The sequence below is a fragment of the Pangasianodon hypophthalmus genome, chromosome 3 (genome assembly GCF_027358585.1).
Source record: "Pangasianodon hypophthalmus isolate fPanHyp1 chromosome 3, fPanHyp1.pri, whole genome shotgun sequence".
NCBI lineage: Eukaryota > Metazoa > Chordata > Actinopteri > Siluriformes > Pangasiidae > Pangasianodon > Pangasianodon hypophthalmus.
This window is the reverse complement of record NC_069712.1, coordinates 11112057-11127110: the sequence shown is the minus strand read 5'-3', so window position 1 is coordinate 11127110 and position 15054 is coordinate 11112057. Positions and strand designations below refer to the sequence as shown.

General features: G+C 36.6%; 1 protein-coding gene across 1 annotated transcript; it reads right to left on the bottom strand.

Moving 5' to 3' along the window:
• Positions 1-271: 271 nt before the first annotated feature.
• On the bottom strand, positions 272-14372 carry LOC113538283 (lysophosphatidylserine lipase ABHD12). Its single transcript, XM_034302559.2, has 13 exons — positions 14114-14372; positions 13089-13210; positions 12901-13000; positions 12680-12799; positions 11389-11419; positions 9340-9385; positions 8596-8725; positions 8410-8447; positions 1906-1988; positions 1653-1738; positions 1449-1527; positions 1233-1357; positions 272-802 (listed from the first exon to the last, which is right to left on the bottom strand). Exons 1-13 carry the CDS (start codon positions 14197-14199, stop codon positions 775-777), a joined length of 1074 nt encoding a protein of 357 aa, XP_034158450.2. The 5' UTR covers positions 14200-14372; the 3' UTR covers positions 272-774.
• Positions 14373-15054: the final 682 nt, after the last annotated feature.

Genomic DNA, 15054 nt, shown 5'->3' with positions numbered 1-15054 from the left:
GCCGATATATTTAGCTTTTTAAAATCCTAAAATAATAATAATAATAATAATAATAATAATAATAATAATAATAATAAATAATAAATAAATAAATAAATAAATAAATAAATAAATAAAATAAAATAAAGATACTCATGATTTTTATCCTTTTTTTTTTTTTTTACAGCTTAACGCTATAATGCAATCCTATGAATATTTACCTTACAATATAAATTATCTGTACATTTGTTTAACAACACAATTATTTACACAAAGAAGAAAAGAAGCATAGTCAGGTACTTTAATGTTTATTCTTTGTACACATCATCATCAACCTTATCATCATCATCATCATCATCATCATCAGGATCTTCTTAGATCCTATGGATATTTTTAATTTACAATACAAATTATCTGTACATTTCTTTCAACAACACTATTATTTATCACATTATAATCAGGGTCTTTTTAGTAACTCTTTAAGCTTATTACTAAATGCTTTTTAGCATTTATAGCATTTATTTATATACCCTTTATAAAGTAGTAATCGTGATATAACGAGGCATTGTCATAAAGATATAATTTGTGATGTTTAAGAGTGCTTCAAGACTACTCCTATAAACATGATTACATCTGATAGCTAGAATTCAAATGCACTGTTTACTAGTCACAGATGTATGACAGTTGTCATAATATATGTGCAATCCATGATATGCATAATGTATGTGGATTATCTCTGGAATTTATACATTTTGTGTGTGTGTGTGTGTGTGTGTGTGTGTGAGTTTGTTCAGATTACTTTGCAACAGACTGCACAAACTCCCTGTAATGGAAACACTGGTATTAATTTAACACTGCACCACATCACTGTTGAATTCTTGAATCAGATTGGTCAGAAGGTGTTGATAATTCTTTTTTTTTTTGTAGCAATTCACAGATTAAATTAATACGTTAGATTAAATTAATGCATTAGATTAGAGAGAGAGAGAGAGAGAGAGAGAGAGAGTGAGAGGAAAGAGGCTGATGAGGAAATTAATGTTTGTAGCTGTTATGTTACAGGAACTAACTTATTTAATGGACAGCACTAAATTAAATTATAAACAGATTAAAATGAAGTGTCATGCAATTGTACTTGTTGGTAAATTGATGTGGTATGTAGCAAAAACTAGAAAAATCAACTTTGCAGTGGTAATCAATAATAATTCATTTTTGCCTAAGAAAATAAATAAACTAACAAGAACAGATTTGTTTACCTTATAAAATTTGGCAAACCAGGATCCCTATAAAGTCCATTATGAAGATATCCATGGGATCCATCAAATGCAACCAGTCTGACTTTTTCCTCTGACTTCAGCACACTTTTAGCAGTGCTGTAAAGCTACACAGGGAAATATGGCTTATGACTCTCTCATACACATAACACAAATCATATACACGTAATCAACTGATTGTACATATTTATGCCATACCTCCTCAGCCATCATGAAAGGACTCACATGGTCATCTTTAGAATGAAGGATCATAAGAGGCGTCCTCATTTTTTTCAAGCTAGAGCAAAATAAAATATCCTCATTTAGCAGCTTAGTAATGATCCTGGCATATATTTTGAAGTCTTCTATATTTTGTTTTTCTTTTTTTTTGTCTCAAATGTTTAAATATGACTGTACACTTACTTTTCAACATTGAGCAATACTGATTTATTTGGTTCAGTTGGGCGCTGGGAAAAGTAGTACTGTATGTATGGAAATCTCCAGTAATACTAAGAAAAAGAAGACAGTGGACATGCGGTTTTATAGGATATGTTCAAAGCATATATGTTTATGTTCTCGTGAAATGCATTTCTGAACTACTACAATGCACTTGCATTAAATTCCATGCATTTTTTTTAATTCCAGTGGCATCTGAAAGACCCAGAACTTTACCTACCCAGGTGAAAGGTTGGCGGGATCCTTCTGGTATTTTTATATATGTGAAAGCACCTTCAAGTATCACTGCATCAGGGGGTTTTCCTGGCAAAACAGACATATGAAAAACTTTGAACTATAATATTTAAAAGAGAAAAAACATATAATTATTGATATGATTAAGCTTTCTATAAGGAGACATTTATTTAACATTTATGGAAGGAATCTCCACTGTCAGCACTTTGTAATGGCCAGAGGTAAAGCTGTGACTAAGTTTTCCGCCACAAGAAAGTCTTCAGGATGAAGGACCTTGCACTTTCAAGGTAACAAGCAACAACATTCTTAGATCAACATATTTAAATTATGCACAGAATTTCCACTTAAATATTGAAAATATGTAATGTAAAATAAATAGGTAAATAACGACAGATTCATGTTAAACTCATTCAAATTAAAAATATGCACATTTATGAACTTCATTTATTGCAGTAAGGCAGACATTATGCCATTATGTAAAACCTACATAAGGCTGTAATCACATTTTAGATGTGTAATGTGTAATGTAAGTGATGAAACCCTTTTCTGCACACATTCCACAGCATGCTATAACTATCAACACATTATAAACATGATGTGCCATTGACAGGCAAACTGCTGTGGTTCCTGTTTTTGAATCGTTTGCCAGGAATTTCTTGCCTGTGTCCGCATTTCAACTTTTTTTGTTTCTTTCTTTTTCATCAATAATTTTATTTCATCAATCCTGTTAGGGTGGGACGGTGTCCATCCCACTCGGGAAAGTGCTTCTCTCATTTTTTGCAGCATAGCACAAAGTCTCAGAACAGGCATGGTTAATCTGTGACAATCCAGAGCCAAGGCCAGGGAGCAGACAAGCAGGCTAAACCGACCGTCTGCTAGCTGCACTGAATCTTCACTCAAGTTCCACTGTATTGAGACTGTGTCCGTTCCGTTCAGCCCTGTCTATCTGGCAGAAGAGGAGGTGTCACAGTTATTTATACTGGTAATCTAGGCATCACACAAAAACCTAGTCATAAATTCAACACGTTGAAGTTCTTTATACTAACATAACATACATAACCACAAAAAAATAAGTCTACCCAGTCGAGTCTGCTAATTATTATTTACAGACCCCCAGGGCCATATTCTGAATTCCCTTGTGAATTTGCCGATTTCATCTCTAACCTGATTGCTTCTTTAGACAAAGCCTTAATTGTTGGAGACTTTAATATTCATTTTGATAATCCAGAAGACCCTCTGAGAACAGCAGTTGTGTCCATTCTAGATTCAGTAGGGGTTCCACTAAATATAGAAAATATAGTTACATTTCCGCAGTCTGAAGCTATCTCAGATCATTATCTCATGTCATTTAAAATGTGTTTTAATCATAATATACGGACCTTGCCACGCTACTGCGTCAAACATACATTCACATAAGCTACTGCAAAGAGTTTAATCAATAATCTCCCAGAGTTACCAACCATGATTGGATCACTGTCTGAAATCCTGAAGAACTTGATCAGGCAACTGAATGCTTAGAGTCAACGTTCCACTACACGCTAGACAAGGTAGCTGCACTTAAAAGAAAATTAATTAGAGAAATAAAGTTAGCACCCTGTTATAACGAAAACATACGCACCTTAAAACAGACCACTTGAAAATTAGAACGTAAATGGCGTCAAAAAAAAAATTGGTAGTATTTCAAACAGCATGGAAGTAGAGCCTCCTGAGCTATAGAAAAGCTCTTAGCACTGCTAGATCAATGTATTTCTCCACCCTAATTGAAGATAACAAAAATGATCCTAGATTCTTATTTAATACTGTAGCAAAATTAACTAGGTATTAAAGCTGCAAGCAGCGCTTTCGGGGGCCAAGCACCCAGACTCGGGGAGCCACACATTCACAGACATGCTACGATTGCTGCCTAAGCAATCAGAGGAAAGCAGAGCCATAACTTTAGGCAAAGGGATTCAAGAGTGATTTGTTGTTTCACTCACAATGTGTATGTTTTGACCACAGACAATGGTGGAATTCTCTGACTGTAGGAGGAAAGGTCTAGATCAACAAATGGGCAGCAGGGTGGCACTGCTGCAACATTGTTTAAACAGATGGCAAGATGATTTGAGCCAAATTTGGTGAATATTGGATAAAATTTGGAGGAGGAGTAGCAAAAATGGCAGTTAGATGTAAGCATTTTTAGCATGTTATTGTTACTTTTGACCAGTAGGTGGCACTGGCACGAAATTTGTTGCATAGCCTCAGGTCATGGTCCTGAAAATGACTACCAAGTTTTGTGTCAGTGCACAAAGTTGTTGCTGAGATACAGAATCAATTCCTGTTTGGCAGCTTCGCCGTCAGATTTGTTGGCCCATTACGGACAAACCATTTGGAAAATTAAAAATTCTTTTGATAACTTTTGTGAGGCTTACTCTGAAGATGATGTGTGCCAAATTTGGTGATGATTGGAGAACATTTGCAGGAGGAGTAGCGAAAAAACAACATTTTTTCAACAAAATCCAAGATGGATTGAACAGGAAGTACACTTGAATTTCAGATGTTGGTGTGGATTCACTTCTGCATATGCCAGGGAATAATGTTAAAAACGAACTGTGAATTTATCACAAGCTCTTCAAATAATATAAGGAAAAAAATTGAAAGTTGTTACAGTTCTTGACCACAAGGTGGCGCAGTCACAAACCTTCTTGGGTACATTCAGGACATGGTCCTGAAGATAATTATCAAGTTTCGTGATGATATGTAGATGCATTGCTGAGATACACCTTCACATCCCATTTTTGCATTTGCCAGCACGTTACAGGAGAACAGGTTTGAATATCAAAATTCCTTTAATAACTTTAGTTCAGACTGGTCTCAAGATGATGTGAACCAAATGTGGTGAAGACTGGACAAAACCTGGAGGAGGAGGAGTAGCAAAGTCGCATTGAACTTGTTTCGACCCAAGGAATCCAAGGATGCCTGACTTTAAAATTTTGGACACACGGTTCAAAAGTTATGACCATAAATGTACTTCCACATTAGGCCCAAATCTGACTAGAGCGTTGGCATCACTTAGCCCAAATTTGGTAAGAATGTTCCTTAGACCATCCCCAATCAGTATGCCAAATTTCACAACTTTTTCTCAGACGGTTCTATAGGCTGCCATAGACACCCTAGCCAGAGGAAGAAGAAGAAGAGGAAAAAGAAGAAAACATAGAATAACAATAGAGTGCCTATGCACCTTCAGTGCTTGGCCTCCTAACAATAGGGTGCCTGTGCGCCTTTGGTGCTTGGCCCCCTAATAAGAAAACAGAAAATAACTATAGGGTGCCTGTGCACCTTTGGTGCTTGGCACCCTAATCAGATCACAAAAGAAGCATCCACACAATCATTATATAGCAGTGATGACTTCATGAATTTTTTCAGTGGTAAAATTATATCAGGCAAATATATCAGGCAAAAGGTTCAGACTATTAATTTAAAACCAGACAGTTTTATGACTCTGTAGATAATATAACAATATCAGATCAATGATTAGAATGTTTACTCCCCCTCGAGACACCGAACTATTTTCACTAATTTCCTCATCAAAATCATCAACTTGTACACTAGATCCCTTACCTACATGTTTCTTCAAACAGATAATTCCAGAAGCAATCTAACCTCTTCTAAAAATAATCAGTGCTGCCCTTAGCACTGGCTATGTACCTAAATCTTTTAAACTAGCAGTTACCTACATAGGAATAACATTTATGAAATGTATCAGTCAGGATTTAGGCCTCACCATAGCACAGAGAAAGCACTGGTTAAAGTGGTAAATGACCTACTGCTGGCCTCTGATCAGGGTTGTGTCTCCTTGCTCGTGTTGCTTGACCTTAGTGCAGCTTTTGATACCATTGACCATGCTATTCTCCTTGATAGACTAGAAAATGTTGTTGGCGTTAAGAGAACGGCTCCTGGCTCAGGTCTTATTTGACTGATCATTATTAGTTTGTAGATATAAATGGTGACTTCTCAATGCATACTAAGGTAAAGTTTGGTGTTCTGTAAGGTTCTGTTTTAGGCCCACTGCTCTTTTCTTTATATATGTGTAGGATCTGAAGTGAACAGGCAAGGAAAGCAAAGAAGCCATAAAGCTAGGAATCCTGCTCCCAGACTTTGTAGAGCCAAGTTAATTACCGCTTGTTTACTGATTGCTAGATTTCAACTGTCCTGTGAACAATCAGCAACTGACAGGACATCCCTGACCAGAGGACAAACCCAACACGATGGTAAAACTGACAACTACAGAAAAAACTCTGAGTCTCATCCAATCCATCTTTGAGAGAGTCCAACACATCTTCGGAGTCTCATCCACCACATCTTTGCAAGAGTCTCATCCACCACATCTTTGCAAGAGTCCATCAACATCTTCAGGGAGCCTCTACCAACATCTTCAAGGAGTTCTCTTCAACTAACAGCTCAAGAGAGTCTCCATCCACAACTGAAGGAAGTCTCATCAACCAAGAGCTTTAGAAGTTCATCACGAGGAGATTACGCTTGCTCTGAGACTCCGCATCCAGACTGGCTCTTGCAAAGCCTCCAACTGTCGCCTTTGCACCGTTGTGAACCATTCATCAAAGTTTTGCAACCCGCCTAAGAGACTCCACCGGGTTCGCACCTCACTCTGTCTATCTTCCTCATTGGTCTTTCGAGATGCCACATAAGGCCAACCAGACCGCCGACAAATCAACATCGTCGGAAAATCCTTCCAAACAACAGCGCAATGAGGGAATCCCTGGCAACACAAACGCAAGTATAGTACCTCCAGATTCTCGCTGAACTGGTGCATTTAATACAAGTTTAAAGCCCTTCTAAACAAAGCGAATGTTAAATTAAACTGATAAGTTGATGGTTCGTTCAGGTCATGGTCTGAGAAACTGCTAGAAACTTGGAATTTCATTCACTCTCTTTTCAAAGCCATTTTCACCCCTGTTTACGTGTGTGTGTGTGTGTGTGTGTTTGTGTTAGATTAGTTTCTGTGTTTTAGAATAGTAATAAAGTCTCGTCTGATTTTTAAAGGCCAGTGTCTTGTGTCTCTGTGCTTCAAATTTATTGCCTTAAACTGTCAATCTTGTTACTGTGGTCTTAATATAGTGTTTTGCTATATTTAGGATATTATTGCCATTGGCCACGGAGGTAATATCCCATACACAATTAATAAATGCACTCATTTCCACTTATCGCTGGACGAATAGTTGATCAGCTTTTAAAAGATTAAGTTTACAAATTTCCCCTTCTGAGCTGATCTGCTAATTTCCTTACATATATTGGTGGAGAATACATCAGCTTAACCTAAACAGCTAAATTCCTTACATATGCTACCTCTGGGCAAAATTATTTGTAAACATGGTATTAGCTTCCACTGTTATGCTGATGACACACAGTTGTATGTTTCAGCAAAGCCAGATGACAGTCACTAGCTTAATAAAGTTGAGGAATGTGAAAGGACATTAGACACTGGATGCTTATTAACTTCTTTTTACATAATAACCACGACACAGAAATATTTGTACTAGGACCACATACAGCTAGAAGTAAGCTTTCTGATTACATAGTAATTCTGGATGGCCTTTCTGTTATATCATGTGCAGCAGTAAAGGATCTTGGTGTGATTATTGACTCCAGTCTTTCATTTGAAGCTCATGTAGATAATCATACTAGGATAGCCTTCTTTCATCTCAGAAATATTGCTAAGATAAGAAATATGTCACTACATGATGCAAAATTAGTTCATGCTTTTGTTACCACTAGGTTGGAGTATTGTAATGCTTTACTGTCTGGATGTTCCAGTAGGTGCATTAACAAGCTCCAGTTAGTCCAGAATGCAGGCGCGAGAGTCCTTACTAGAACCAGAAGATATGACCACAGCACCCCTATCTTATTCATACTGCATTGGCTCCCAATCAAATTTCGCATTGATTATAAAGTACTACTATTGACCTATAAAGCACTGAATGGTCTCACCCCACAGTATCTGAGCGAACTTTTGGTCTTTGATAATCTGTCATGCCTACTTCAATCAGAAGGTACAGGCTATTTGTTGGTTCCTCGAATAGTGAAGGCTACAAACTTTTTGAATTGAATTGAATTGAATTAAAAACAAAACAATTTGGGACACCCTGGTATGAGAAAATAATCAACTTTGGGGTGGTGACAGTAACTCTGGTTTGTGTCAGGCCACATCACACCATGTGGTAGTTGATTATGTTCCCAATGTCATTTCTTGAAGTATACATTTTGAAAAATATGAGCAAAACTTTTTTTTTTTTTTTTTTACATTTTTGTTTGATATTTGCATGTTTTGGTGATTTTTTTAATCAGCTTTGGATAGTTTTATTAAGTTATTCTTGGGGGCTTTCTTGTGGCCATACGCACTGCATACCTTACGTAGGTAACTACATAAAAGCCAAATGTCAGGGACTGATATTTTCTACTTTAGATATGCCAAGTAGTGTAGTGTAATATTTCCTACCTTGCTCCTGTACTTTCACTGCAGTGTTAGTTGCCACTCTGTAAATACAAATTATGTGTCAATAAACAAAATTTATGATTTGGTACATTAATACATGGTTTTAGTTTTAATATAGAACATTACATCACTATATACTAATATTCTGAGAAAACGTCATTTGTCCAAGGTGGCATCAGACTCACTCACACTGTGCCAAGGGAGTGACCCCATATGATGACCAGACTGCCCTTGCTGCGTGCCCGTACCCAGTGGTACAGATAAAGTGCATCGGTGATCAGTCCAACCGCAGTGGGCTCTCCAGTGGAATCCCCAAATCCTAGAAGAATTTTACAGACCGAACAGAACTACTAAATTATAGCACTGAGGATCAGCATAAAACTGTGCACACTGTAGGTGTGATTTGCTTCAGTATGCATACACACTGTGAAAATATCATATATTTTATCAAATGTTTCAAAAGAAGAGGGTTTAATTTAACATTAACATGACCACACTGAAACATTTCAGTGTCAATTAACAATGCAAGTCTTGCATTTCTGTGACAGTCTTCCAAATGACTAAATGTAAATGTAAAACAAACTAGCAGGGATATTTTTGGTAATTAACCTTTTTCGGCCTGAGAAATGTTAATATCCAGTTGAATAAGCTCGTGACAAAGAAACAATGCACCTCTCTTGATATAGTTAGGTTTTGTTTAAAACGATGTGATTACAAAATTAACATTTTCCAGTGATCTGAAATGGCCTAATAGTGATTAGTCTTATTATACATACAAGATTGTGTAAAGAAAAAAAAACTACATTGAAATGCATTTTTGAAATATAGTAATGCTGCAATCAGAAGCTGTACATCTAGTTATTTTAAATGTTCTATTGTGTTCCTTTAATAACATATGTATACATGATATAGGAGCAGTAAGATGTAACCCACCTCTGTAATCCATAACCACGGCATGATAGCCAAGAGCACTTAACACCTGCAACAATATGAGACATGTGGACACGTTGTCTATGGATTTGATTTTTTTTTTTGTTCCAAAGTATTTTTATTGAATATTTTGTCAAACATGAAACATATAATACAGTTAGACATCTTTTTCATCTTTTAAATAACATCCCTACCCACAACAATTCCCCCTGTTGCACAATTAAAAATTTAAGCTTTTAAGCTAGTGTGCCATATTTTTTCTAAGGCCATATAATGTAGTAAGTCCTTAAGCCATTGCTTGAAGGTTGGAGGGGATTTTTCTTTCCATTTGAGCAGTATTAACCTCCGGGCTAAAAGCATAGTAAAAGCGATCAGATTTTTCTTACTTTGATTAAAACTTAAGGATCGTGGTATGATATCAAATATTGAAATTATGGCCTCAGGCTCTATACATGTCTTTAATGTATCAGAGAGATATTTAAATACCAACTGCCAGAAATCTTTTAATTTTGGACAAAGCCAAAACATGTGAGATAGCGTTGCTGGCTCAATTTCACACCTACCACAGTTAGGGTCTAAATTTGGTTTGAATTTGGCTAACTTCACTTTGGATCAATGCAGTCTGTGAGCAATTTTAAATTGAATTACTCTATGTTTTAGACAAATTGAAGATGAATAAATATTATTTAAGACAGACTGCCACATGTCTTCTGAGAGTTCTATATCTAATTCCACCTCCCATTTTCTTTTTAATTGAGCTAGGGGTTCCAGGTTATGAGAATTGATTACAGAATAAATTTTACCAATGGTTCCTTTGGAATATGGACTCAGGTCCATAATAGACTCAAGAAGGGAACAGGGAGGCAACGAAGGAAAGTGGCTCAATGAGGAAGACACAAAGCTACGAAGCTGAAGATATCTAAAAAAATAAGAGTCAGGAATTTGGAACTTCATTTTCATTTGACTGAATGATCAAAGTCTCCATCAATAAACATATCTTTTAGTGTCCTAAGACCTTTCACAGACCAAATATTAAAGGTTTCATCCATAATAGAAGGGGTAAACACGAGATTTCTTGCTATGGGAGCGTAGATTGATAATTCCTTGAGTGCAAAACTTCTTCTAAATTGTGCCCCTATTTTGAATGAGTGTTTAACCACTGGATTTGAAGAAAATTTAAATATTGGTTCGGGTGGCGGGAGTTTTGAGCAGAGCAGGGCGTGAAGAGAGGCCGGCCGACATGAAATATTTTCTAAAGACAACCAATTGGGACCACTATTATTTGATGAATTAATCCAATATAACACTGCACGGATATTAGCTGCCCAGTAGTAATACTGAATGTTGGGTAAAGAAAGACCTCCATGCTCTCTGTGTCGCTGTAAAATACTTTTGCGGATGCGCACATTTTTCCTGTTCCATATGAATGATGATATTAATTTGTCTAATAGTGAGAAAAAAGATTTTGTCAAAAATATAGGTATGCATTGGAAAAGATATAGGAATCTAGGTAGAATATTCATTTTTATAGTAGTTATTCTGCCACCTAATGATAACGGTAATGAGCTCCAACGTTCAAAGTCTTTTTTAATGGAATCCATCAGTGGGGGGAAATTTGCTTTGTACAAATATTTGTATTAGTGATCCATATACCTAGGTATTTAAATTTATCTTTAGTTAATTTAAATGGTAAAGAGCTAAAGATAATCTGTCTAGCAGCAAAGTTGATAGGCATAAGCTCACTTTTCTGCATATTTGTTTTGTAGCCTGATATTTTCCCGAAAGCATCCAGTAAAGTCAAAATTTGTGGCAGACTCTTTAATGGTTCAGATATATACAGAAGGGTGTCATCCGCATAAAGAGAAACTCTATGTTCGGAGTTTTCCCTCCGTATACCCTTAATATTAACATCATTCCGTATTGCAATGGCTAGGGGCTCAATTACCAATGCAAATAACAAGGGGGATAAATGAGAGCCCTATCTGGTCCCACGTTCTAGTGAAATGAAGGGTGGATTTGATTTTTAACAGTGAAGATGTTGTAGCTACTCACATTGGCAACTCCCAAACGATGTGGAGCTGCTCTGTTTAAATAAAAGTACAAATTTGTACAGTCAACAATAAAATACTCAGAACACTGATAAAACATTTAGAATGTGTAGGCATCACTACAAACTGTTACAAACTGGAGGCATAAAGAAACATCACATTGGTTTTCTATGCTGCAAAAGTTTTTTTTAACTTGGAGGCTGGACATAGTTCATGCAGAGTTCAATGTAATCAATGTAAGCAATAATATGAATGAACTTAAGACAAAACTTATAATAACATTATATATACAGTATATATATGAAATATAGAAATATAGAAATGGTGCAAAAAACCTCGCTTTTTTCACCAAGAGAATGATCAACTGTATTTGCCAGTTGTTGTCAGCAGGTCTTTTGCATTTATGGAAGATTAACCCTCTGGATTAAGCCTGTTATATAACAAACTGCTCTCACACTAGGCCTTTTTTTTTTTTTTTTTAAAGTGAAGTGACATGTGGCCAAGTATGGTGACCCATACTCGGAATTTGTGCTCTGCATTTAACCCATCCAAGTGCACACACACAGTAGTGAACACACACCTGGAGCCCAGGGAGCAGTTGGGGGTTCAGTGCCTTGCTCAAGGGTCTCACCTCAGTCATGGTATTGAGGGTGGAGGAGAGCGCTGGTCATTCACTCCCCCCACCAACAATCCCTGCTGGACCTGAGATGCAAACCCACGACCTTCAGGTTACAAGTCCAGCTCTCTAAGCATTAGGCCACGACTGCCCACTTTTTTTTTTTTTTTTTTTTTTTTTTTTTTTTAATACAGCCACAGGTATATTCGGACATCAATTCTATCCTGGTGAATATCCCAAAAATAGAAAAGCTATTATTTTTAGTTATATTGCAAACCTGGAATATTGGCAATTAAATATTTTCAATTCAACATGGCATACTGTAAATCTCATTTGCTCACTAATAAGCGTAATATTTGCAGTCTTCCATGTTTTTTTTTTTTTGCTTGCCAACAACTTGCCCCCAACTTTAGACATAATTGGTCAGAAGATTTAAAAAAAAAAAGGCACTTGATATCACTCTGTGCTTTTCTGAATTTTTTTTTAAATTTTGGATGGTCCACTGTGACAAAAAACCCCTGGAAGCAATATTTTTTAAAAGCATCCATGTTCCATCTGCCTTGCAGCCACTTCACAATGGAGTACAAGTAAAGTGTGCATTTGGTGAGCTGCAGTCATTCCAGCCCTTTGCACACAGGATTTGTTACACGCATTTTCAAGTTTCTACAGATGTTCCCACCTGTTGCCCGTATTGCCATGGAAGTAGATGAAAACAGGGGAACCATCCCCCAAAGACTGCTCATACCACTCCAAACTTTTACCTTGAGCCTCCTTCCACTTTTGCTCAGGAACCGTGTGCCTAATGAGGTACCAGAGACAGTGAGAACAAAAAGCAGCTATGTGAAATTGTTTTGCATGTTCACAAAAAGATATTTCATATTTACAAAATGCACAACTGACCATACTCCCAGTGTCACTCCTGCTTCTGAAGTCAGGTACATATTGACGGTGTGATTGAGGCCAAGATCAGAGGGACGCCTCAGGTCAACGAAATATGTTACTGAAGAAAAAGATAAACAATGCTGTGGATGCAATTAACTGCACAAGTGACATTCTCTCATATTTAACCGAGGGACAAATGTACACACTGGCATGTTTATAAACCAGGTACTGTATGACACCGGGAAAGAATCGCAGAACAAACGGTGTGGCCACATACAGAGTGCAGAGGGCTATCAGTCCCCTTTTCACCCACACCCACCATGATGACCTGAAAAAGACGCAAATGAACAGAGCAGCACATGACAAACACCCTGGCGATGAGGAAAAAAAATAAAAACCTACAGTGCTGCATTAGTATATACACCATTTATACAGATCAATCTGCACACAGTGTAAATCCAGCTGCACAAAAAAAAAAATACAGGCTGGTAGAGCTGGGGAGATAACTCTGCTGGTATTTGATAACAGTCAAAAATCCTGTTTTGATTGTTTTATCTTTTTTACTGACCACCCAAATAAAGAAGACGACTTTGGGTTTAAAATGTCATCAGTGAGCCGTGATGTTACACTCGTTTACTGGCAACAGGGTTAGAAAAATGTACAGTAAACACTGTAATATCTTACATAGTATAAAACAATTGACTGATACCTTTTTTTTTTTTTTAAACAACAGTTTGTCCTTACTGGGATTTGAACACAAGACCTTCTGATTTGAAACTTCATGCCTTAAAGTCTGAGCCACAGCTAGCCTGCGGTTAGTCAATGCACTCTTTTAGTGTGAGTTAATACAGTTGTTTGCATCAATGCCAGCTAGTTGAGTGAGTTAGTTTTTCTTTGAGTTACAGATCAGAAGGTTGTGTGTTCTGTTGCCAACCTTACTGTAAAATTTACAGTATATTTTTAATGAGGATGATTACACTGTATGTTTGATGGAGAGAGACTACACTGTACTTCTGCAGGTTGCTCTGGATAAAGACATCTACATCCTGTGAATATCTTAATTACACAAAGGACTTATTTATGTCTAGCGAGGACACCTTTAATGTAACTATTCATTAATAATGTGATTTGAATGGCCACTATATGTGGCCTTTAGAATTTTAATAATTTATTTTTATTAATGTATGACCTGGAATTATTTATAGAGCCAAAGAGGACTAATGTCACTAACCTGGCTTGCACTTTAACAGTTTCGCTTTTCACTGATTTCTCCTCAGATGGTTTGGATGCAGCAGTTTCATCAACTCTTCTTCTCATCTTGGAATAGATATAAAACAGTGAAGAAAACCTTCAGTAGGGTAGGAGAGTAAGAGACCAGCGCTTCCTTTACTGCACACTACTTGAATTTCTGATTCATGTGCTGGATAGTGACAGCTACTGTCTTGATAAAGTCTTGGGAACAATTTGGCTACGTCTGAAACCGCCCACTGCCGTAGATAAACACTGCGGTTACGTTGCCTGAATTCCGGAAAAGTCAGCTCCGCTTACCCACTCTTTAAAATGTTGGCATGCGTATACATCAGGCTTTACGGTAGACCGTTAGCGAACTCGGCTCGCGCTTTTCAGGTTCATTAAACACGAAATGAAAACGTTTGTTTTTAATTTTGAAGACAGAAGTTCAGCAATACCTAAACACAATATCAAAGTTGAAAAATAAGAAAGCTGTAAAATCTATTAATGTATGTAAACATTTTGATGTTTTTATTTAATACAACCCTTTCTGTTGTTTATTTTTTTATTTTTTGTATTTAATTCTCTCGTTCTCTTAATGTACCCCTGGCTGTAACTGTAAAACTGTTAAAAAAAAAAAAAAACACGAAATGATGGGATGTACACATCACGTGACTTTTTTTGTTTTGACTGTATTTGTTTGAAATTATGGGATGACAAACTCTTTCATACTCCCCCATGCTCATCCAGTTAGATACATGTCGCTTTTTAAAATCCTAAAATTAAAAAAAAAAAAAAAAGTAAAATAATTTTAAAAAATGAGATAATTAAATCAAGATGTTTCTTGCAAACACCACGGGATTCTTGGAGAAAAGCTAATGACATGATTTTTATCCTTTTTTTCACAGCTTAATGCTATAATGCCAGTAACTGGCAGTGGCA

What these genes read in the sequence shown, in the direction of transcription:
- LOC113538283 (XM_034302559.2), bottom strand. Translation starts at nt 14,199, where the DNA reads ATGAGAAGAAGAGTTGATGAAACTGCTGCATCCAAACCATCTGAGGAG. An exon ending in ACTGTTAAAGTGCAAGCCAG is followed by an intron (nt 13,211 to 14,113) that starts GTTAGTGACATT and finishes CGTCTTTTTCAG; the next exon opens with GTCATCATGGTGGGTGTGGG. An exon ending in GGAGTGACACTGGGAGTATG is followed by an intron (nt 12,800 to 12,900) that starts GTCAGTTGTGCA and finishes GTACCTCATTAG; the next exon opens with GCACACGGTTCCTGAGCAAA.